Below are 26659 nucleotides of genomic sequence, written 5' to 3'. Positions count from 1 at the left end.
GAGGCCAGTGACCTACCTGCAAGAATATCTGTCTAAGCACGATTATTTCTAATCTTTCTATGCAATTCCTGTTAATGATTAAGCCAGCATTCATTTTGTGTTTGTATTATAACTGAATTATATTTGATTTTTTCTTTTTCCTCTTTTTAATTTTAGGCTTTTGTTATTTTTTGTGGCTTGGGCATCAACAACACAATTATGTATGACCAAGTGAAGAAATCCTGGGCAAAACAGTCTGTGGCTCTTGACGTATGTGTACTTCTCAATGAAACCTTTTTTTGCTTATAATTATCACATGTAAAGGAACCTGCTGCTTCTGAATTTATTTTAGCATCTTTTTCTATATCTACCTCTCTGCACTTTATAGTGTTATCTTATTAAGGTAAAGCTGAAGGGAAACTTATTCAGTGTGCACTTAGCTGTGGAGCTCATGCACAACCTAATTTATTTTGAGCCCAGGTATCTCATTTGATGCCTATGTTGTTGGGGTTTTTTTTACATGAGAAGAGGGGGCAGTTATGATGGAGAATCTACTTTCTTACACATCCAAGTGTAGGAATTAATCTAGGCATTATATTGCTTTTCTTGTCTGTCAGTAACTGATGGAAAATTCCTTAGAATTTTATATTTTAGATAGCTTGTTGGATTTTTTTCTAGTGTTGTAAAATATAAGTAAAACATACAGTAAAGAGGACAACATTTGAAAAGTTATAATTATTGCAGCATTTTTAGTATCAAAAGCAACATCTCCTGAACCCTTCTCAGATAGAATAAAGTCAAAGCAGGATGGCTGGCAGCTCAGTAAGGGTTCTGCTGTGAGTCATGGCCAACACATAATGCAAGATTCTGGCATTCCAACACCAAGTCTTTCTGTAGAATAGATGGAGAGAAGCTAAATAGATGGAAAGGTTTCTCTCTTTTTGACCATTGCCTTTGTAGGAATTTCTTTTCCTGTTTCTGCTCCTGCCACCCATTCATGAAGAATGAAATCTACCAGTTCCTTTAAAACTAATTCTAAAATGCATAAATATTTTTAAAAATTATTATTATTTAAATTTCTATAGGCTGATTAAAAAATAACACACTATTCTGTATTATATTCTGGAGATTTTCAAGATTTTCAACACAATCATATAAAAATCATCTTGGTGAGGACAAAGCTTGGAGTTTTGAGGGTAGCTTTAAAAATTTACATTATTCCTACTGAAACAATAAGAGTGGTTTGAATGAAAATTCAAGTATTTTTTAAAGTATATGCAACACTGATTAGTTTTAAAACATTCCTTAGGTGAAAGGGTAATTTTGCTAAGATTTCAGTATTGTTTTAAATTTCACGTATGACAGGAGAAGAAAATGATCTAGCTATCCTTGATGTGTGCACACTTTTAACTGTTCTAACTCCTTTGAGACATTATAATAAGAACCACAAAAATCACAAAATCACAGAATGATTTGGATTGGAAGGGATCTTAAAGATCCAACCACCCTGCTATGAGCAGGGACACCTTCCCACTAAACCAGGTTCTCAAAGCCCCACCCAGTCTAGTCTTGAACACTTCAGGCATGAGGCATCCACAACCTCCCTGTGCACCCTGTGCCTGTGTCTCACCACCCTCACAGTAAATAATTTATTTGTAATAGCTAACCTAAATCCATGATCTTTCAGCTTTAAAATGTTCCCCCTCACCCTGTTGCTAAATGCCCTTGTAAAAAGCTATAAGGTCTCCTTGGAGCCTTCTCTTCTCCAGGCTGAACAACCCCAACTAGTGTTGGCCTGATGGAGACATGAATTTGCTCTGTTACAACAAAAATCAAACCCAACTGGATTGTTATGAAGATAATTATATTTTCTTTGCTTTAGGGTTGGAGATATTTGTCTATGTATTTGGGATCTATCTGGCAAAGCACGCAGGCATGTTAAGGCTTTTGAAGTCAATAGGACTGTTTGTGTTAGAAAACATTCCAAGCATATGTGGCTTTTTATTATCCCTGTATATGTTTTCACTTAGGAGGAGAAGTTAAACACCAACCTTTTCAGGCCTCCTGCAAGATTCCTTATTCTTTATGTATCATAGTAATAAATGACTATAAACCCTTATATGCCCCAGATATTTGTGTAATATAACACGTTAGAATGAATATGCCTCCTGGCAAGAAAAACAAGCACTGCCAGACCTTACACTCGGATGCAGTGATGAAAGTTAACATAAAAGTTTGTTATTTACTGCTGAAATCAAAGACAGTTAAATTTCTTGGTTTAAAATACAGCTTCTTTCTTTGATCTAAAAAAGACAGTCATATAGCTTAAATGTAGATTATAGGTTTGATAAATGGCCCCTATGCTTCAGTGAGGAGTAATTCTTTATATAAATGAGCAACAACTCATGATAATATATTTGTAAAGTGACTGAAGATACAGCAGCAAAGTGCTGAACAAAAGAATGGTATTTGCTGAAGGACTGTGAATCGGTTTCTCCCAAACATAATACTTTATTAGCATTTATGCATTTAGCTAGAATCAACAGCAATAAGAGTGAAAATGTCATTTGAAAATGACATTGATATAATATGTAAAATAAATCCGTTTGATAAATACAATAATATGATTTCTATCCAAATATACAGATACTGTTTTTCATATAGAAACCTCATAAAATTGACTAATAAACAGAAGATAAAAATGTAAATAAACGATGGGGAAAGCCTGACAGTAGGATGCCATCTGGTTGAAAACCAGACTAAGTACTGTTGTATACATCAAGGATGCAAAAGTTGCAAATCATTAAAATATTAGTAAATAGTATTAAAGAAGAGTGCAAAAATCTAGAGGGATATAATGAATGCACATAAAGGAGAAACTTGATAAGAATTTTGGTATTAAGTGTAATCTGTCATAGCAGAAGACAGTTTTACTAATCTTACAGATTTCTGAGTGAAGCTTAAAATATGGTTGGACAGAAAAATAGATACTATTTGAGGACAGACATGATGTATAGTTATAGAAAGTAAAACATAGGACAGAAGAAGAAAATTGGTGATTGTTATTTATTACTTTATCGTGCAGGAATGACTTCCTATTACTGTAAAAGATGACACTTCTAAAATCGATATGAGTAAATACATCTTGGGACTTATTGCCACAAGGTATTGCAAGCCAAAGATGTTTGAGATAGTTTAAGCAATGTTATGAGTAACAGAGACATTAATAGATAAAAACAATTTCAAAATGAGAAATATGTATCAAAGTTGTAGCACATCAGCAGATTTGGTCTTGCTGTGTGGTGAGGAGGTCCTGTCCTTGCCAGGAGTGCTCTGGCTATGTAAGCTCCCTCATGGACCAAGCACCTCATCCCACCCACAGTCAGATCTTGGTGAGTGCAAAACACAGGATGGCTCTTGCACCTTCAGGAATGTTTGTCCAGTGCTAGTGTCATCACCTAGGGCATAATGTATTCCACATGTATGTATGCATACTTACAGGTAATAAGAGGAGGTGTGCAGTACTTTGTGCATTATAGTTGATGCTTTCATCTCCAGAATGGTATTGAAGAGAATGTCATACATAGCATAGAGGTGCTGATTTGCCACTAGCAAAGGCATTACAGCTTTACAGCACAGCAAAAGGCAATATTTGAAGTCTATAAATCTAGCATTATTTTTACATTGAATACTTTCTCTTTTGATCGTAGAATTCCAGAAGAACAATGTAGGCATGTTTATTATATTAAATGACTGTCCATGATTCCCTATAAAATGCATTGCATCATAAACACCGAATGTATACCTGAGAGCTTGCCATTAGTTACTATATGCTGACATTCAAACCAAATTACCATGCATAAATATTAATTAAATTTGTTATAAAAATAATTTATTAGACTGCAGCACAGAGCCCTATTATTTCTACTTGTCAAGTCTACAAAAGTGGTTTTTTAATCTTTTTTTCCTGGGCAGGTGTTATCTTATCATGCAACATGTTCAAAGGCAGAAGTTGATAAATTTAAGGTAAGGATTTACATTTTTTGTTATCTCTGACAATATAGCAGTAGGTCAAAATGGATGTAGGTTATCTGAGAGAAAAGTTGTATACCAAAAGTAGAAAATAATAATTAACAATCATTATTATTAATTAACAATTAATAATTTGCGAAGGTTGTATTGCATGTTAGGTAAAGAAGGTGGAAAAAATCCTTCAACAATAAAGACCTGCAGTGATGGGTGCACAGCAGCAAAATAGTATTGTCCCAGTGCCAGCTGCTGGAACTGCAGATCAGCATGGCTTTGGTGGCCTCCTCTGCAAGAACCATCATAGCAAAATCATACACAGTGAGAGGTTAGGAAGAGACTAGAGAAATTGAGAGGAGCTTGAGACTTTGTGTGCTTAGAGTGTGGAAGCTGTCCTGTGTTTACAAAAAAAGATTGTGCGTAGGCTCAGAAGGCCAGATGTGAAGGTGCGAAATCCTCTTTTAACTTCTGTAAGCACCTTGGGCAGAACTGTAAAGTGATGTGTGCTGAACATAGCACTGCTAGAGACCAATAACTGTGTTCTGACTGCATCCTCCCTTGCCAAAGGGGAGAGAGCATGGGGAACACTGACCTTGCTCTTCTATCACTGCTAGTGCTCCAAAGCTGCTTTGGTAATAGGCTTTGTCCTTTTCTGCTTGAGAAAACACTGGTATAACTTGGTGGCACTTCTTTGGCTATGACAAGTCAGTGTTGCAGATGGCTCCTCCAAGATGTGTGGGAGGTTCTTGTGGTGGGAATTAGTGTTGGTCTCATGTATGTAAAGTGCATCAGATTGTTGTGAATTCTGGGAAGGAGATCTGGGCTGTTGTGACCCCACACTGCTGGCATTCCCTGCTGTGGCTCCCTGGTATCTGTCACTGCTTGATGGGTTTTTTTGACACTTCACTGGCTGACTGCAACCTGATTTCTGCCCTATGGGGATGGTTGTGGTGGAAGGAGAAAGCCCAAGAATGACTTATCAGAGCTGATACTGATGAGTTACCTGGGCTGAGGAAGGGCAGAGATTGCTAGTTACTTGATTTGTAGATTATTGCCCAAATGATCACTGTGACTTAGAACTTTGTATCGATACCTGGTGTTAAGGTGTCATATTCTCCTGTTGAAGCTACTGTGCAGTTACCCAGACTTTTGTAAGATGAAGATTAGATTACCAAATTATTCCTGTCATCAAACCTGCTTGAAAATCGTTCCAAAACTGCAGCCAGCATGAAATGCTTCTGTGTGCTTAACAAGTTGTATTTTATGTTTGGCAAAAAGAACAATGAACACAGTGTGAGAGAGGATACAATAAAGGGATAAAGGACCATATTTTAATTTTAATTTTTATTTTATTTTTTTTTTTTAGTTCTGGTTTGTCTTAAAATAAGCACCATAGCTTCTGTGATGGTCAGGATTCAACCAATATCTTGCTACATACTAGAGGCCCATACTTCTTGGTTGTTATGAGCCATTGAAAGACAATTCCATCATGCTGTCTGTAGTTGAACTAAAAGCCTACTATGTTACTCTTCGGACTTAGATACTAGTGGATGAGGAGCTATTCTACTTGTTTTCCGAGGTGCCTTCATTAATAGATTTGCCAGTCTCCGAGTAAGGAGTGTCTTGTTACTTGTTAACTTTGACAGCATATAACCATCCATTTAATAGTTAATGATAAGGTAAAGGAAAATGAAAAGCATTTATTCATTAATAACCTTAATGGATACATTTTTATGAAGAACATTGATGAAAAAGTGAGGAATATAATCAAGGTGTGCTTAAATTAAGCTGGAATTTTTTCAGAAAAATTTTTGCTTTCCTCTATCCAGTTGTCTTGCTTTCAGTTCCTGACAATATGAATGCCAATGGTCTTTTACACCACTGGTTGTAAACAAAACAAAAAGCCAGATAGGAGGACTGGCATGTCTTGTGGGCCTTTGACAGAGAGGTCATCCCCAGAGAGGGCCATCTATCCACAGGATGAAATTGCTCCCGTCTGCCCCCTTGCAGAGCTTGGCAGCCAGTCTCCCTTCTAAGATTTCCTGAGGCATCCTACCCTGAAATCACTGCTCTCTTCTCTGATCCTTGTATTGTTATATTTTGTAGAAGCCCTTTGTTATATTGAGGTCATCTCCTAGACTTGACTGGCTAATAAACAATTCCTCCCTCTGGGGGTGTTTGGGGCTAAAACTGTCCCTTCTCCCTTTGGTGATTTATTGGCAGATGTCAGAAGACATGTCTGTTAGGATTTACCTGATGTTCTGGTTCAGTCAGAACAGTAACAGACACCCATGACAGGAACATCTAAATGAGAGTAATGCCAGTAGCTCACTATTGACTGGATCTGGAATGACATGGGACCTAATGGTAATTAATGACTTTGGAGAGACAATACATCTGAGTTGACAACTTTTCCACATATTACTCTAAACAAACTGTAACCTCAGAAATCATTGCATGTTCTGCATCTCCTAGATGAAGTTTATTTCCATCTTTGTGATCTTATCTCTTTGTAGTCTTAATAGTATGCTTTCCCATTAATTTTTATTTGCCTAAAATCTCAATAAGATTCTGATAAAAAGTGAAAAATTGCAATTATACTTGAAGTTGTTTGGTTTTTTTCCTCCAGCTTTTACCAGGGAATTAACTGTATTTCACTGCAGCAAGCCTAGCAAAACTAGTTGAAATTCTGTCAAGAATTTCCTACTGTTATTAGATGAATTCACAGATATACTTAATGAATTCACAATATACTAAGAATCAAACAATCACTGGGAGCAGGTTATGTAAAATAAAATGTATTTCACTTGCTTCTAATCCTGTCTAAGAATTAACGAAACAACAGAAAACCCCACCTTATTAGGAAAACCTTAAGAAATTAAATAACTTTCTCCAGATGCTAGGATGGGAAAAAATGCAGAGCACTATTGGATCTGGAAAATACAGAGGGAAGTTCATAGTATGGAACAACGAAAAAGAAGTGTATGATAATGGACCATGTAATGCAATTGTCCTGTTCCATATCTGATTTCTACACTTGTCTAAAAACAAAACAGGAATATAGATTCACAGTGAATGTGTGTTTTACCGCTTTTGAAGTGATTCCACTTCTGATGTTACTAGAATACAGCTTTCACTAATAAAAATCATAAACCCAAGTTTAAAAATACTTACATAATTTTTAGAAATTGTTCTAATAATGAGTATATTGGGATTTTTCTCAGAAGAGAATCCAATTATGTGGATCCTGAGTGTAAAAATTCATGTCACCAGCCCTTTTCATTATTTGCATTAAATCATTTGGGATTCATTATCACTTAGGCTAGCAGGCATACATTTCTAGGGAGCTCTGTGCAAAGCCCAGCTGCATTGCAGGCAGTTGCAGCTCTGTTGGCCTGGTTGGAGCAACTTGGGGTGCTGCCCGCACCTGGGGGAAGTGGGAAGGAAAAATTCATGCCCTTGGTTCAGCAGTAAGACAGGCAGCTTAGCTCTCCAGGTAGACAAAAATGGAACTGCAGAGATATAGATTCAGAGCCTGAGCAAATCCCAGTCTCTGTAGGTGATGATCTGGCCCCAGGGAAGGTAACAGGAGGTTTGCTGTTGATTTCAGCAGGATGTTGCTGTCTTCAGTTTTATTTGGCATTTGTAAAATTGCATACTAATGTTCCTTCTCTCACCTTCCATCTATGTATTCATGGCAGTCAATCTTTTGCATTGAGTTTTCTGATAGAATCACAGAATGGTTTGGGTTGGAAGGGACCTTATACGTCATCTGGTTCCAACACCCCTGCATGGGCAGGGACACCTCCCACAAGAACAAGAGCTCTGAAAGAAAGGTTAAAGTTTAAGAACTAATCCCCTTTTTATGCCAGTTGAAAGTGTCGGTCAAGTGAAAACTCTAGTTGTCACTCAGTGTAAAATGAGTCCTTTTTCCTGAAATGGGTAGTTCTTTAAAATGGAAGCTTAATTTACAGTGTTTCAATAATAAGCAATTTAATCAGCATTACTTGTTAATCAGAATGAATCATAGGGTATCTGCCATTATTCCAGTATTTCAGATACACACTGTGCTTCCAGGTTCTAAGAAAGAGGATTGTGATTTTTGTAAATGATTTATAGGATTAAAATAAGAGCAGTGAAAACATACAATGTATAGTATTGTACATAGACTGTCCATTGTCAGATAATTTTATATTTTGCTATTAAATAATTTTCAACTTTGGGGTTTTACACTATAAAGTATGATGGTTTAAAAAAAAAATCGGATATACTGCTAAGTTAATATAAACTGCATAATATTTTGTAGGTTTTCTGATATGCACTGCATTGTTGTGATAGGTAGATTTCTGATACCATTTGCTCTGGATATAGGGAGAGAAATGAAGCTTTACTTTTCATGGACGTTTGCAAGTAAAACAAAATAAGTCCACCTTGAGTGCAAGCTTCTCTTGCATATCTGAGGTCTGTCTGAAGTCTTGAGCCTGATTTATCAAAATACTTCTCACTTGCACCTACATAAGTGCACTAAATTCAGACAATTTTGGCAGGATAAAGTAATTAACAAATCAGAATCATAGAATCATCAAGGTTGGAAAAGACTGTCAAGATCATCAAGACCAACCATCTACCCTACAACCCCTGACAACTAAACCGTCTCCTGAAACACCACGTCCACCCAATTTTTAACACCTCCAGGGACAGTGTCTCCACCACCTCCTGGACAGCCTGTTCCAGTGTCTCACCACTCTTTCTGTGAATGCATTTTTCCTAATATCCAATCTGAACCTCCCCTGGTGCAGCTTGACCCCATTTCCTCTTGTCATATCACTGGTCACAAGGGAGAAGAGGCCAACACACCTCACCACAACCTCCTCTCAGGTAGTTGTAGAGAGCAATGGGGTCTCCCCTCAGCTTCCTCCAGCTGAACAGCCCCTGCTCCCTCAGCCTCTCCTCATAAGACCCATTCTCCAGACATCTAATCAGCCTACTTGCCCTTCTCTGCATCCTCTCCAGCACCCATATCCATATTCATATTTTTTTTTTAAGAAGTTAGAAATAGGTATGATTTTTAAAATTTCTATTCTCTCTTGTATCTTAGACTTAAAAGACAGTTCCGTTACTTCCATTGTGTACTAGATATGGTGTTCAGCTATAAGCATTTGAATTACTGGAATAGAAAAATGTAAGACTAGTGAAGTCTGATTAAGATTGTTGCTATCCTATAGCAATGTCCAACTGTGCCAGATTTCTGCTCATTCAAATGCAGGCTCTCCAAGCCTAAAAATAGTTGTCTTTTACACAAATATAGAAAGCCAAGATACATAAGTAAAGAATGCAGAATCGTGTCCAGGGCAGGATATTTATAGAAAGAGTTCCTGAATTCTGAGACAGTAATGAACAAGTCCTGTGACTTAGCAAGCAGTCCCACAAACACACATCACCTTTAAATTTCACTAATACAGTTTCCAAAGAGAATTTATATACACTGTTCTATAGTGGGTAATGTACAAGAACCTATTTTTAAAAAGCTAACCTAATTGTGCAGCTGTGAATGGTATAAGCCAGATCCATATTTAATGACCATAATGCATTATTTAAAAGCCTGTGAGAGATTCCCTTTTTTAGGTCAAACAGCACACAGGAGAGCTACAAAACAGAAAATAATGCAATATCTGCTTTGCAGAATCTTAAATTCAAAATGTAGTGTGGATGAAAATTCCTGTGTTTTTCAATTCTACAGTCTGAGGTATGGCTATTTAAGACACAGGGAGGCTTTTGTGTCTCTCTTAAATATACATTTAACTAACAATGGAAGGGTTGAACCAAAAAAGGAAACAGCTTCTATAGGACTGCAACTATACATGGCAAGGTAAACAGTTGAATACATGAAAGATGATGGATTGAAGTGAATTTGATAGTTGGAGTACATTAAATTATTATATAAAATGAGTTTGTTATTCATATCTTATGCTGTTATAATTTTATACCCACATTTAAATACATAACCATGGGCAGTACAATGAAAAGCTGAATTCTATGTATGAAATTTATCTTCAGCCTCTGTAAGGATTGGGAAAGCATTCCTGGACAATGTTGTTTTCTGCTATGATGCCATCTTTCTATTTAGTTATTTTTTATGTCCTAGTAATGAAATAATTTGTAGTGGTTTATAATAATAATTACATTATAGTCTTCCTCAGTAATTACATTTCAGAAAGGCAAGCTGGCCTCTGTATTTTGGACTACTTAGGAAATATTGCCATTGAAATATGTATGGCTAGAAGATGTGGGGTTTATGCATTGATGACACTGCCATTTCAATCTGCTTGGTAACAGGGTTTAGCAAGGACCCAAGGCATGTAACTGCAACATCAGTACTGCAAGCCATGGTCCCTGCCATGCACATGGTGAAATACAGTTCTTTAAAGATGTATGTAGGTGCATGAAGTTACTCAGATGCTTAAGTATTTTTCACATTATTCCCCAAGACTAGTCACAGACTCATAGATTCCTTTTTGGCTGCCACAGGGAGGTCTGTGCTGGCACTGAGCTTTTCCACAATGCTGTTCCACTGAGAGGAGCAACAAAGGAGGAAAAAAATAAGGAAAAACCCTGAGGGTGAAAAGGACTTGTGTTCATATTGAACTATGTTCCCTTTTTTCCTTTTGAGAAATGCACGTGTTCACAAGATGTAAAACAGTTTTTTCTCTGCTTTTCTGCAGACACTGCCTACGTAAGACCTGAAGCACAGTGTTGAGTTTCATAATTCATGAAACTGAGGTCTTTATTGTATTACATTATTTCATACTCTTTTACATGTGCCCGTGTCTTCAGTTGCCATGGAAACAAGAAGTCAGAAACACATTGCATACACTGAAAATTATTTAAAATAATAATGATTAAAAATATGGGACTTTTATGCCAGATTCTAAAATGTGAGGCTGTCATCTGTTGACATCAGGTGAGTGCTCTGTAATTCAAAGATACATAATGCACATTTTTTTTAAATGTCAGTGAAAAGAGGGAAGGGCATGGAGAAGTATAGGGGGAATGACTGTTAACAGTCTTTTCTCATACAATGTTCAGGCTTAGGGGGCATTAAATGAAATTATTTGGAGACCTTATCAATGTATATAAGTATCTAAAGGGTGGGTGCAAGGAAGATGGAGACAGGCTCTTCTCAGTAGTTCCCAGTGTCAGAATGAGGGCAATGGGTACAGGTTGGAACAGAGGAAGTTCAATTTAAATATGAGGAAAAACTTCTTCACAGTGAGGGTGACAGAGCACTGGAACAGGCTGCCCAGGGAGGTTGTGCAGTCTCCATCTCTGGAGATATTCAAAACCCACCTGGATGCAGTGCTGTGCAAAGCGCTCTGGGTTATCCTACTTCAGTGAGAGAGTTGCACTAGATAATCTCTAGAGGTCCCTTCCAACTCCACCAATTCTGTGATTCTGTATTCACAGTACAGATTTTAATCTGACTAAAGATCTCTCTTCATCAAACACATAGTGAAACTGCATGATCTATCACTGTAGATGTTAATGAGTTTTAAATGATGAACTAACAGAAGGAGAAGGCAAATGAGGACTGTTGTATAAAGACAGTCATCTTTGGCTCAGGAAATCTCCGAAGTCCAGCTTGCAGAAGCTGAGAGGACTGCACTGAGGAAGTATCTTTTCTCAGTTCCAATAGTCTTCCCTGCTTTTGGTGACTCTCAAAGCTAAGGTACAGGTCTTAGGAAGACCTTTGGTCTGACACAGTGCAACTATTCTTACATTATTAATCAGCAAGCATTAATTTCCAACAGCACTGATGGAAAAAAACATAGAAAACTACATTCTTTGCATCACTTTTTATCACCCAAAAGAGACCATGCCTTCTATGTGTAAAATAAAATGTTCATTGACTTGACAATTACTGTCATAAATGTCAGAAATTTCAGATACCAGGATTTGATGAAAACTCCCCAGTTTGCTGAATTGTTTGGTTTAGTACAAACTGTTTCCTTTCTCAATGACCTGCTCATGGAAGCATTTCTGGATTGTCCTACTAAACTATTATTCATCTCCTTGTCTCAGTGCTTGGAACTGTGATTCTCAGGTACACTTCTAATTCAACAGCCCTTCTCAGACATTGCTGCCGTCATTTAACCTGTTCCAGTGTGATAGACTTTATTGAGAGTAAAGCATATAAAAGAGTAATATGACAGTTTGTGGGGAAAAAAACCCAAAACCTGAGGTCTTTTGCTTTCATTTCTTCCATGAGACATTTCATTAAAATAAAGTGGGATGAGTTCAGTGTGACAGAAGCATGACGTACCTGTTTACAAATTATTTTTTGAACTGTCCTACTAGGCTAAAATTGTGCTACAGTGTCTACCTGAAATGTGGTCATAGTTAATAGAGAAAGCTAATGCAAATTCTGATTTTGATTTCAAAAATGTAAGCCTTCAGTTTTTTTCAAGTTTCAGCATTTGAATTTACTGGCTTTATAGTGGATCAAGATGAGATTAAACTGTCGCCACAAGGTCACCGAAAGGTTTCCTCCTGTATTTCTAAAATTAACCACCTTTATCGTTTCCAGTTGAGAATGTGGGGCTCCCAGAGTAAAATGTTCCCTTTTCTCCATGGCAGGTGAAAACCAAATTTATCAGTATATTGTAGAGTGAAGGTTTACAAGGAGTAATTTTAACCTGGGGTAGCTCAGGCACTAAGCTCTGTGAAAGGGCCAATCTCCCCCTTTGTTGGCTATAGGGGGGAAAAGGGGGAGGTTATAGCAGTCGTGAGGAGTACATCACCCTGTCTGCCCACCTATGAATATTTGTAGTCTAACTGGGCAGGTTGCTTGCCCTCATGTTGTCATATCATCTGAGCAGGGCAGGGCACTGCTTCATATTTTGGTTTCCCATCTACAAAGAGGGGACAGAAACATTAAAACATCTCTGTGAAAGATCTCAACATTTCTACTTTCTGACTGCAAAAGACTGTGTGGCGTGACTGTCTTGCATTGATAGGATGAGCCTGCACAAAACCACTTTATTTTGTAGTGTAGGAGATAAGTAAATTCTGCTTAAAAAAAAAAAATCTTTCTCTTGAGAAAAAGCCTTTATGATTTGAGAGAGTTAAAGCAAAAGAAAGAATCCTGTGACCTGAAAGCTTGCTAAAGCCCACAATTTAATCTTATATCCATGCCTAGGCACTTTTTTCTGTTTGTTTATGAGCTTAGCACAGGTCATTAAATGAATTTTTAAAAGGGACATGCTTCTTTCAGCAAGGAAGAGGTTCTACTCTGTGTATTATGTCAGGACAAGGGCATAATGCAGATGCCAATACAGAATTTCCTGTAATTTTATTTTAAGATGCAAAGGCAAAATGCATTTATTCTTCAGTGTTTACACCATACAGAACAATCTCTGAATATGTTTACACTGTAGGTTAAAAATAAGGACCTCAAGGTTTAGGATTAAAAAAATGTGAAAAATCAACATTGATATTCTGAATACAGACTAAAGATGCACAGTAACTAGAAATATTAAATAATAAATGGCTACTTCTAAGATCAGCTACTTCATAGCTAGAAAAGAGCTTAAATCTCCATGTTAAATACCTTAACAAGTAATAAACTTCAATCACTAAAAATAATAGAAAATTAAAATTATGTGCATGATCAAAACTGGTCTTTGTACTGCTTTTTTTTTTTAAGTTGCCTTTTGTAAAGCTGAAATAGATTTCAATTGTTTTAAATAATAATTTTAAGAATTTCTGCTATACTCTAATATTCTTTTACAGTAGTAAAAAACATTAAGTAGTTTAAAATATTACTGACTTGCTGCCTTTAGTAGTGGCTTATTTTCTGTTTCTTAGTAATTAAGAACACTGATACAGTGGTGCTTCAACAACAGAAATTTTCAGCAAAGGAGTAATAAAACATTTATGGTTTCCCATGCTAAAAAAAGTGTGTTGCTACTTTGCTGCTCTCGAGTATTTTTATATACATGGGAAGTTTTGTACTTCTTGCATCTGTTTTCATATCCAAAAAACACAGTTGGTCCTAGACTTGAGAACGCTTAGAAAAACAAATTAGAAACAGCAATTCTTGGGGACATAGTATTTCTCACAAGTGAAGGTGAAATGACTTACTATCCAACAGACCTGTTGTCTGTCCTTCAGTGTGATTGGTCATCATACTGCACAAGAATCTCTTGTCAGCTGGAAACCATCAAGGAATAAATACAGTTCAGCACTGCTGAACTATTTAGCCAACCACCATGCAAAAAGTGATCAGGCATTGAATACATTTGAAATGTCGTGCAAGCCGGAGGAATATTTGCTATTAAAAAAACCAAACCAAACAAAACCAACCCAAAAATACACAAAAAATATCAAACCAAACCAAACACACAACACTTGTCAAATGATGTAGTATGCTTCAATCAGTGACAGACTTGGAACTTTATCACAGAAACATAGAATGATTTGTGTTGGAAGGGACCTAAAGATCTAGTCAAATTTGGAAAGGTTTTCAAACAAGAAGAAAAATCTTGCACATTTAAATTGGATGAGAATAGTTTAAAAAAACTTGGGGTAATTCTGCAAATTATGGTACTTCAGGAGTTTTTTACTATAGGTGTATCATGGTTCTTTCACCATCAATAAGGAATTATTCCTCATGCAGTTGACAGACATGCCTCTGTGTAACCCTGTGACAGCTCACTGTTCTGTCTGAGACCTGCATTCCCAGGCTGGCCCAGTAAGTCCATTGTACTGTTTGATTTTACTAACACAAAAAAAGAATTATTTAAAGAAATCCATAAAAATGGCATAATATTTTACTTTTAAAATTATTATTTGTCTGTGCTTGGATTCCTTTTGTAGACCCAGCAGTCTGACAGTTATAATTGGGAATTTTCTGGTTAAAATATCTATTTGCTTTTCACTACATTTTATCTGGATATTAATTTTAAAATTAAGCAAGGTCTTAAGTTGTTTTAGTGATTTTAAAACCAGGAAAAAAATCTTTTGTTTTTCCTAGCATGTACCCTACAAAAGGAAAAAAATACTTTTCTTCATTTATTTCTACTTCTGTGTGATGTTCTGGCTGCAGATCGCTGTTTGTCATAAATGTTTTACTGGTATTGATTTAAAATTATTAATGGCAATATTTCTATAGGCTTTTTTTTTTACAAAATATTTTACAACAGGAAACATAAATGTCTCCCACTGGGAGAAGATAATGTCCTTTAAAGGCTTTTGAGACTGCCAATGAAATCAGAGCTAGAACCTTTTTATAATTAAAACTCCAGAAAGAGAAGAAAGGGAAATAGATGAGAACGTTTTTCTGAGATGAATCTGTTTGGCCACTGGGTGCCATCCTTGCTCCACTTTAAGGCTGATAGCCTAGCAGCAATTCTGTTAGGCTGTAAAACCCTGAAAAAGGTAATACCAGTGCCATTTCACACCATCTTAATGTCTGTGCGTATGCACGTTGTAGAATATGTTAGCAGCACAGGCAGTGTGTCCTCCTTGCACAAGTCACTGAGACACCTAGGAGAAATCCATGTTACATCCATGGCCTCACACCCACAATGTGCTTGTGCTGCTAAGGGTGAGGCTGTACAGAAAGACCTGTTCCCACTCACATGTGTGAGTGACTGTGCTCCTGAGTGGTATTGACTTAAGCTCTGGGATATTTCAAGGAAAAAACTGCATGGACACTTGTTTTCCAGATCAATTTTTATTTCAGTGTATGGGCCTGTGACATCCAAGCAAAACTATATCTACCATATATTATGTAAAAAATATTTGTGATTACAGCCTTCTATGAGGTATTTATTACACTGTTTTATTGTCTGCCTGGGGGGGATTCCTCTATTGTTTTCATTTCAAAAGTCTCTTGTTGTAGTCTTGGCAAAATCCCAGGCAGAGTAAATGTACTTTCTAAGAGAAATTATGTCAGTAGTTCTGGTTTTAGTCTTTGAAATTTTAAGTGTAAATACTTTAAATGTCTGAGAAATAGACTCCAGTGCTTCTCACTGCAACTGTATAGAAAATGTGCAGATTGTACCCTAGGCAAAAACAGGAAACTGAATATTTTATGAGGCCATTTCTGTGAAGTGTTCTGTCATCTTGTGCTTTGCAAGAAACTACACCCAGCTCTGAACTCACACAAAAATATCATAAGGGTATTTTCATAGTGGCCAGTTAACATGTCCTGTAAGAACCTCACGAATGACAAGAAGCAAGTATTTATTAGCTGTGTTGCAGCCCTTCACCACAGTGATAGATGAAAGCAACATTTGTTTAAAGAAAATTTATAAAGCTAGGAAGATATAGGTAGTAAGTAAAGAGCTAAATAAATACAATATTTTAGTGCCTATTATTTGCTTTTGTTGAAAGAGTAGGATCAGTATATTTTATTGTTTCTCAGAAAATATGATTAGGCTGCAAGTTGCGTGTGACATAGAGCTCTGTGCTGCTGTGCAGGCTGGGTGCTCAGGCCCTGGTGTGCTTTGTGGGATGCAGGGGGCTGTGGAGGATGTACATTCTGCTGCAGGAGAGGTGTTGGGCTCTGTGTTCACAGGCCACCCTACAGAAGCCTCACGTAAAATAACCCTTTTGGCACAATGAAGCTGCATTTTTTTGGAGGATGGTCTTTTGGGCAGTTCTTAGTGCTCTTAGGGAGTGATTTACAGATGGAGAATAAGAAGGGTGGATTGTTTTTTTAATCTACAATCAGAGCTTGATGAAAACTAAGGAGAAAAAGACAAAGATAAAAGAAATTTTAAGGTAATCACCGCGAGATTGTCTATAGCTTTTCTGTAAATGTATGTTGTAAGCTTGAAGGTGTTTTCAATATTATGTATTTTCTTGACAGCATTCTGCTATAGCTGTCACTCTAACAGATCTGAAATAAGACTTTCTCCCACTTCTTTCTCATGCACTCTCTTATATTATGTATCCAACTGAGAATTGCAGGGCATGATTTGGGCTGTGTGCCACCAAAAGAGCCAATTCTTCCCCATGCCGTCATATCGTGTTCTCTGTGAGAAGAGCCCTCATCCTCTTCTCCCTTAATCAGGATTTTCCTCTTTTGAGTCTTTGAGGAGGTAGCTAGAACCTTCTCTCCCCTTTCTCCTTGTGGAGGATAAGGCTACCTTGTATCCCTCACCCCTCCAAAATTAGAGGCATCAGGGGTTCAGTCTGTATTACCCATTCTGCTCTTCCTGGGAGCAGCAAAGCTGACTCTGTCTACCAAAACCAAACGAGGCTTTGTGGGAAATGGCAGCCTGCATGCCTGACACTTTTGTATTACGGAGAAATACTTGCCCTAGGTTTGCTGCTTGTGTTTATTTAAAATTCTGGGACGGAGATTGAATAGGCCCTTTTGTATGAGTTTCTCATCTGCACCAGTGGTCATAAAAAGTTGACAGTTGCTAGCCTGTAGTATGTGACACACTGGTTATTTCCTAATCACTGTAAGCCAAAAGGACGTGAACGCTCCCCTGTGCGCCTCGGGAGATCATTGTGTCAAATGTGCATGCCCTGTAAGACTCTAGTCCTAGGCTGCTGTGGTTATGGATTTTGGCCTTAAGAATAATAGATACTCAAACCATTAATTGCTTTTATTTTATGTCTCTGTTCTTTTGGAATAGAAATTTCTTGTTCCTTTTATAGGCTGCTATGTATTTTGTTTCTGTGTACTAGGAAACAATTTTAACATCAAGGATTGATTTTTTTTTAGTAACATAAATACTGTACTTTGTGTCTTTTCTATTATAGTTTGTAACAAAACTTTAATTGTAGTATTCTTATCTCTGAAATTTATTATTCCTTTTGATGGGTCGCAATTTCAGAAAGTAGCATGGTCAGACTGGATTTGACTGACTGATCAGAAACATCCAAAATACTTTCAGCTTTTTAGCTCTGGGCTTCTCTCTGGAAAAAGCATGTGTACTGCTGCAATGACATACCTCCCCTTGCCCCTTTAAAAATTACCTTATAAGAAGACAAATCCTTTCCTCAGGCACATACAACTTTATACCAAAAGCATAAAGTAATGCCATGTTTTTGTCTTAAGACCAGAGTGCATGGTAGTAAAAAAATTCCTAAATGCTACTTTTGCTAGTGATGCATTGCTTAATGGCTTCTTATTCTAATAGAAGGAGCAGAATAAATATTAATGCCATGAAGTTTCTCTTTTAATGAAAGCAAATACCAGTATTCATACTAAGAAGTGGTTATGTTTGGTAAATGGTCAAACTTAATATAACTTTTTGAAACAAGACTAAGTGCAACTTTCTTTGTTCCATATTTAGTATCTAAGTTATGTGTTACACTGTCAATTAGGCAGTTGAGGATGAAGAAGTATGCACCACATATATGTGCTTCAGCTGCAGCTTTCAAAGCTGGATTCAAGAGCAGCATTATTTTCAGTTTACGGATGTGAAATTTTGACTAAAGCAACAAAATTACCTTTTCCAACAAAGGTTTCAGACAGCAGCTGTGGGATTTCGGGCAGAGCTTGGGCATTTGATTTCAGAATTGCAACCCACTGCTTATCTGCTGGGTTATTCTGAAGAGGTTTAAAATGCATAAATCCTGTTTCCGGGACTGATGATGTCTTTAACATCTGAACAGTTGGACAGAACATTCACAGAATCTGCCATACAAACAGGGAGTCTGGCAGATCTGATAGGGGCAGTGTGAGGTCTCCTTATCTCATGTTTTTGTCCAGCTGCCTTCAGATGTGTCTTAATCCCCACTCCTATCTCATTCCAGTCTCCAGTTGTCATTTTTGGAGTATCTGTTCATACAGTGACCTCATTCAGAGGACTGGAATTTGGTGACAGTTGTTGAAGGGCAAATAAATTTGGGGTTTTTTTGACTGTGCTTGCGCAGGGGCATTGGACTGGCTGGTCTCAAGCTCCTTTCCAGCCCAAGTGATTCTGTGATTCTGGGAGATTTCGCTCCCAAAGGCAACAGCAATGGTACTGTGATAGTCATTTTAAAACTAAATTAAAAATTTTAAAAATCAAAATCCAAAAGACAATACATGTGCACACTTTTGAAGTCTGTTCCACACCCACTCCCCTTTAAATATTATAATATTCCCTTTAAATGCTGCTGGCCTGCCTCTGCTGCAGTTGGTCATTGGAAAAGAGGTGCTAGCTTGGCAGGGCGAAGGGCGGAGAGACACCATCCGCAGTCTGCAGTAACAGATGGAGGCCTTTAAAAGCCGAATTGCTCTGGGCATAAAACATCCCTAAGCTGAAATATTTGATTCTTTCCCCTTAGGAGGGAGTAAGAAATGTGTAAGACTGGAAGGTTTTGGTCTTCCATAGCTTAGGAGCGCAAAATCTGTGCACTACTGCTACTAACTGATTAGAAAGATACATTTTAAAAGATGCCTGCAGCTATAAATACAAGCAAGTATTTTAGAGGCCTTTACACATGAAAAGAACCATTTACAAATAAAATCTTTGCCATCAGACAATGCTTTCCCCAATATGGCATGATAAAAGATTGAGAAATAAAGACAACATGGGATTTAAGTATTCTCCGTTTTGGTGCTTTTTGAGCAGGTTTTGATGACCAGCCTTTAAGGTTTTTCAGCTCCTAATCTTCTGAGGCGGAGTGCTGGTGAAGAGTTACTTGAAAGGGTAGTCTTGGTTTTTGTGTATGTCTTGTTGTCTGAAGCTCCAACTTCACTATAGAGTATACATGAGGTCAGATCTTAACCTGCTGTTGAAATCATAGTACATGGACTCCAGACTCAAAAAGTGCCCCAGAGAGTTAAGAGACATACCATATGGTTTTTCTATTCTTTTGCAACACTGGGACATATATTTCATGGGATATCTTTATATATGTTATATATAATCTGAGTTTCTTGTTACTTCTTTTTCCATCAGTCTGGCAGTATTTTCTGATTAGGAAACCTTGCTAACCATTCCATATGTCATTGTCCATAGGGCTACATAAAAAGCAGACTAGATGCAGTAGTGGAAGTTGCAGTTAGAAAATAGTTCTGACACTGCATGGGAAAGAAGGCAGGTGTGCCAAATGCCAGAATGTGCTTATTTTTTTAATAAATCCATACTAATATACTTATCAGTAGGTTCCAAAATGCTTTCCTCGTATAATAAGTACTGCTGTCTTATCTACATAGGTAATAAAACTGGACTACAGAGAGTTTAAGCTGACACCACAAAGTAGGGTATCAGTCCAGTGTTTTCTGTGTTTAGCTGGACTGCTTCCATGGTAGTGAGCATTTTACAAGGAAAAATGAACTCACCAGTTTCCTTATGTCTGATTTTACCACATTATGAAATATGGATGTAGAACATAGCAAAGAATGCTATATTAGAAGAGTTAGTGCAAAATAATAAGCCTTCCCTGTCAATCTGTGCAATGCTATTTTCATCCTGTGTTCTTGTGGGTTTTTATACCATGTAATGTTGAATGAAGTTATTACAATCAGACTCCTGAGCTGCAGTTACCTTCTGTGTAAGAAACTCCTTAAGCTGCCAATTGGTGTGTGCCAATTTTTAGGAAAAAAAGAATGGATAAGAGGATTATGGCAAGATGAGATAAAATGTAATCACTACCTTGAAAGTACTCTCTCTCCACCACTGACCCAGATGTCTCATAACAAAATTCTGCTATAGGAGATTATTAAATATCCAAATTGCTATTTAATATCTCTTCCTGACATTATACGGTTTTTCCCTACATGAGGAGTTATGTCCCTCAGACCATTTTTTATGCTGGCAGCATGTGACCTGTCTGCTGGTCTGCACTGGTGGTACATCTAATTAACTGGAATGAGAAGACTTTAGCTTATTATAGCTTTCCCATAATCACAACTAGACTTCCAACTCACACAGGAATTTCGGTTTGTAAAACTGTGTGGATTGTCAGGGAAATCCATAAATTTTCTTCCCTGTTTGGAAGGACTGGTAATGTGTTTCCATATCCTCAGATATGGAAACCTATCATGAGCTTATAGCAGTTGTCACACCTACAAGTTATTCAGGACAGGAAGCACTCCCCCTTTCCTTTCAACCAACTCCAAGGGATCACTCTTGTACTACTTATAACTATAAACTGATTTAATGTTGATATGCATTTAATGGTATACTTTGCATGTGTATTCTCAATAGCATTATTGGCTATTATGAAGGTACTAGTGTGGCATATGACAGAAACTGAAAGTAGGATTGAAAGGAAAGCAATTTGCAGTAACATTAACTGAGCTGAATGTAAAACCTATCTTTCGTTTAGGAAATATGTTCATTAAGAGCTGTAGAAGTCTCGCCTTTTGCTTGTATTGATTGATTGTGACCGCTTCGTTCAGCCCTTTCAGTGAGAATGTTGTAAAATGCTGTGTATGTGTGTGCATATAATTCTACATTTTTCTGACAAACATTTACACATGAATGCATACTGCCTAGATGAAAAAACAAGTATGAATGCTTATCTTTATTGTTATCTAGTTGCGTTTTATACAGTGTATGTTTTGTACATCTAAAACAGTGAGACAGTTGTCTTCAGCAGCACCAAGGTATAAGCATCAAATAAGTATTTAGCCTTTCAGTGTTTCCCTAAAACTTTGACTCTTTAGTTTCCTGAGGTTTGTTCACTCACAGTTGCTAAAAGGCTTATACTGAATAAGAAACATAATTTTTCTGTTTTGATGAGCTTTTATAGTGGCCAGAATTGGGGCTTGTTGGTAGAATCCACTTGTGTGTTCCATGTATTTGGAAGTGTGATGGTCACTGATGACATATGGCCCTTTGGCAATGGCTAAAAGGTAAGGCTCAGCTAGTCACCCATCTCCTAGCAGCTCACCTATATCGAGCAGACTGTGAAGCAATTTGCATGTTAACAAAGACCAATGAGGAAAGGAGAGTATCTCTCCAATCCTTAATTAAGTACAAAGGCAGTTTTCCTCCTTCCTGTATACGTTCCACTCCATCCTATGCACATCTGAGTATGGAGTGCCTACAGACCCTTTCTTTATGCTCTCATCTGGGGGCATGACATCCTCTTTTTCAAGCTGCCTACAAGTGTTGATAGTTTCCCAGTCTGTTGACTGCTGATTTTCTACTTTATTGGGCAAGACCACTTGCCTTTCATGTGTTCAGCCCAACTTGTCTTGGTGGTCTCTTTCAAGACTAATTTTTGCTTGAGTATCAGGAGGTATGGAGAAGTGATCAGAGGAGGCACATCTGGCTTTAATTTACCATAAGCTCACAGAAAAGTCATATGAATTTTTCTTAAAGATTAAGAGCATTCAAATTCCTTGGTCTGCAGGGTAAAAAGACCTTGGAGTATAAGTTCTTAATTGTTTTTAGAAAGGGGAAATTTGACTTCAAAACATTTAAAAGGAAGCAAGCCTTTTAAGTGATTCTAAATCACTGGGGTGCTTTAAAAATAATTTCACTGTAACTTGAATTTTAATTGCCTGTCCCTTCCTCTTATTGTCATGGTACTTTCATCCCCTCTGTTTTCCTGGAAGAGAGTGTTGTTATTGCTGTTTATTTTAAGAAATCCACTGGTATTTGTCCTGCAGTGCAGAAAAATTTCAGGGATGGATATGTTTTAATATTCTGTATTATGAATTTTTTTATCTCTTTGTAATTAAAATAAATGAAGTTTTAATGACTGTTCTCCTATAAACCCTGGACTGCTGCATTTGCAGCCTAAGAAGCTGAGGACAGACAATGCCAGGTGCAGCCAGAATATTGCTGCAGCCCCACAACATATCAATTTTTTTTAACATTATTCAAATTAGTCTCAACACTCATAATTCTGTTGTTTCCTTTATTGCTGTTGTAAAGCAAATGGGTCTTTTATACAAATGTTATCTCCTGGCTATTAATTCAGCAGTTATTCTGGATTATGGCACTCCTGTTAAATTTAGGAATGTACAACCTCATAAATATTTAAAAGTTTCAGACTGACATGGGAAGAAATTGTTTTTGACTTGCTTTGTTAATATTCTGTTGTTCACTTTGTAATAGATTTTGGAATATATTGTTATTTCTCTACTGTTTGACAGAAGAAAAAACAATACTAGTTGAGCAACTGCTTCAAATGTTTACCCTTGAATTGTAATAGGCTGGTAAAAGTGTTTGTTTCCAATAAAAAATAGCAAGGAAAATATCTGTTTTCCTTTAAGAGAACAAAAATTGTGAAAATCTTAACCAGAGCCCACTTCAAAGTTTATCAAAATGCAGCAGTAGATTTGTAAATATAGTTTTGATTAAACAATATCAATTAGGTCCACTTACAATCAACAGCTTCTGTTTCAGCAGCTTTCTTATTTGAAATTCTCTCTAAAGAACAAACGAGTAAGGTGGACAAATGTGTTTCTTCCCTGAGAGACATGTTACAAAGAGTGCATTTGCTATGCAAAGATGGTATTCATAGACTAAATATTACTATGCCTCTTGAGTTTCCCCCAAAAGCTCTGAAGAATAACTGATTTATTAAGGAGTCACAATTTTTGTAAGGCTGCTGGAGGTCTGGACAGCACTGTCTTTGGGCTAGCGTTCCTGTTTCCCACCTGACTGTATTTTCTTGCTTTCTTTACCTCAGAAGTAAATACAGAGCTTTTCAGCCAGATCTCAAAGGGTGTTAAGGCATAACTCCTGTTAGGATAACCTAGAACTATTTCAAATGTATCAAGAATTGTTAAAAAAGATGCTGAATTGATTCAACCTGGATAAGTACGCTATCAGGTTCTTCAGCTCTGTCCTAGGATGAAACTTGACTTGATGGGTTTGTTGTATTTCCTGTCAGTTAACATCGTTGGTGTAACACAATGGCTTTTTGTGGTGTTGGCATGCTTTACTGAGTGCTGACCTGAAAAAACTTTTCTTCTAGCTAGGAATTAAGTTAACACTTCAATGTTAATACTATTTTATGGCAGGTTTACACCATCTTTTCTTCAATTGTATAGAATCCAGCTTAATCTCTACGTAAAGTAATTACCAAAGTGACAATTTGCCTTTAGCTAGAAAAAGCTTGTTACATATCATTAACTTGTTGTACTTAGGGTGCAATATTTCAAAACACAAGTTTTCAGAAAGAAAACTGTAAGATGGTCACATATTTTATGCAGGTGAGTAGCTGGATGTGCCACACCAGCTGAGTCCATGTGATTTTACCTAATTCAGCATGGTCCAGCTTATGGCCTATGGGCTGAATCCAGCCCCTTTGAGAGGTTTCTACCTGACCCATCACCTTCTCACTGCAGGAGACAGGGAACAGATGCTCCTTCAGCAAATGCAGCCTCCTCCACCTGCCCTCTCTAGGGAGATGAGTGGCAAGTCCAAAGGGGCGTAAGGAAGGACAAACAAGTCCTTGAAGGTTGTCAGCACCTCGGTCTGGCTCCCGCAGGTGCTGCCACTAGGCCAGCCACAACACATCTGTGTGCACAACTGTGTGCATGAGCCAGCCCTGCACACTCATTCGTATGTTTTTGTGAGCATAAAAAGCTCATTCCAATCTTACAAATAGAACAAAAGCCTGCTGTTACATGGACAAAGTAAAATGCAAGGCTCTTTTTGTTTACAGACTTACTACATAATCAGCATGTTGAAAAATATTTTTATTTTACTTTGAAAGCTGGACATTTCTTGTATTGCTCTTTTTTGGTTCTATGAATCTGTAGTGAGCAGCATAAAGCGAAGGGCACTTGTATGTTTATGAATGTAAAGATATTTTGATGATGAATTCTGCAGAGCAGTATATTTACTTTGCATTCCTGAATGGTAGCAAGTAAACTTCCCAGCTGCTCACTGTCCAGATGTTTCGTGCATTACAGAATTGTAATTTGCATTGGAATATATCATGTTACTGCAGTAGCTGTGAAGTGGTCAGCTCTCACAATCTAGACGATATATACAGGCTCCAGTTGGGATGATGAGCATATTTCCTGCTCATACCAGGTTCTTCTTCCCACTGTTTTCCAGCTCTGTTAACTGGTATATGTTTGTATTTCTTAGATGAAAACTTCTATTGCTTAGCATTCAAATTAAGCAGGGGATGTACTGGTAGGTCAAAACTGATGTATGGATGGTTTCTTTTATGAGTGACACAAAAAAACCCAAACAAACCCAAGTTTTGAATCAGAAGTTTCCCTTTGGCATTTTCAGGCAGCAAATATCCCTCTGGTGTCAGAGCTTGGCATTGATGATATCCATTTTGATGACTTCTCACTTGATGTGGATGCCATGATTACTGCAGCCCTGAGGATGTTCATGGAACTTGGAATGGTTCAGAAATTTAAAATTGACTACGAGGTAACCATCTGCACTGCAGAGTTATCTGCTGCTTTTCTCTTGGCACTGCTCTGTCCGTTTGTACACATTTAGTAGCCCTGGTACAATTTGTACTTTTCATTTCAGACGCTGTGTAGGTGGCTTTTGACAGTTAGAAAGAATTACCGGATGGTTTTGTATCACAACTGGAGACACGCTTTCAACGTCTGCCAGCTAATGTTTGCCATGTTAACTGTAAGTATCCAGCTACAGACACAGTCCTGTAAGAGCTTTTACTGCCACATGACCGTACCTATCTAAACACTTTCCAACATTTGATTTCTTTTCTACTTATTATGATACCCATTCATTTCCAATAGAAACACCAGATTAGGTTATCCAACTTAAGGTGGTACATGTTTGGCAAAGCCTTATAGTGTTTTAGTGACAGTGATATCACGGGCACGTTAAAGTGACAGAAAACAGGTGGCAGTCTTGGAGTGAGCTTATTATTATAGATCTTGATCTTACAAAAATGTTTTTCTTTGATTTGACATTTATTTCAGACTTTTAAATTGGGAAGTACAAAAACAAGGAAGATGAGAATCCCAGAGGTATTTATTATGTTGATATTGATTGCCTTCTTATTCAACTTCATCAAAATTGTTGTAGAAGGTATTGCCTTAAAATATTTTGACTGTCTTCCAAAGTAATGATCTAAGTGAATTTTGCATCCCCGTTAAACACTGTAAGATGTCTGTGTTTTATTAACATGCATCACCATCAGAACCAATAATTGCTCTCAGCATATAAGCAAATTCTATTCAAAGTACCACTGCTCTAGTTAATTTTGTAAATGTATCAATACAAAGCTTGGTGGACCTGGGTGCTTAATATTCTGGTTAATATGGCAAAAGAGAAGCAACGTGTCTGTGTGCACACAGCACTTTCCACTGTCCTTTACATTTTGTTTTTGCCTTATCTTCAGATAAAATAAGAATTCGAGTTTTTCGATTTTCAATTTGTGTTCAATTTTAATGGCCAGAGTCATTAATTTTAAACATTGAAGGGGTCATATCAACAGCATTTGTGCAAAAATTTATCTATCTGGGATATCATGTGCTTTTTCTCTAATTTTTAATCACTGAATATTTATATTCTTGTTGCTGGCTGGTCTCTGTGGTGTGGTGAGCAGTTGGACCTTGTGAAGCTGGAGACTCCACAGCCTGTGCCATTCACAGCACAGGTCAGGACTGTGTGACATGAACTTGAGACAGTCCATAGCCTGTTCCCTGCTCACAGGGCAGAGCTGTCTTGTGTGTGGGGGTTCTCAGCTGTCCTCCTCCATTTGGCATTGACTCTGTGGCAGAACTTTGTGCGTCAGG

General features: G+C 37.4%; 1 protein-coding gene across 1 annotated transcript in view; it reads left to right on the top strand.

Annotated features, from left to right (window-relative positions):
* Window positions 1-26659, top strand: part of PDE11A (phosphodiesterase 11A) — a 126647-nt gene that overhangs the window by 65813 nt on the left and 34175 nt on the right. The window contains exons 9-12 of the mRNA XM_051622801.1: window positions 157-249; window positions 3955-4005; window positions 25170-25316; window positions 25422-25529. Coding sequence (XP_051478761.1) covers window positions 157-249; window positions 3955-4005; window positions 25170-25316; window positions 25422-25529 — 399 coding nt within the window. The remainder of the gene's footprint in view (window positions 1-156; window positions 250-3954; window positions 4006-25169; window positions 25317-25421; window positions 25530-26659) is intronic.

The sequence above is a fragment of the Apus apus genome, chromosome 6 (assembly GCF_020740795.1).
Source record: "Apus apus isolate bApuApu2 chromosome 6, bApuApu2.pri.cur, whole genome shotgun sequence".
NCBI classification, from domain to species: domain Eukaryota; kingdom Metazoa; phylum Chordata; class Aves; order Apodiformes; family Apodidae; genus Apus; species Apus apus.
Note: the sequence above shows the minus strand (reverse complement) of the source record. Positions and strands in the feature narration are given on the sequence as shown.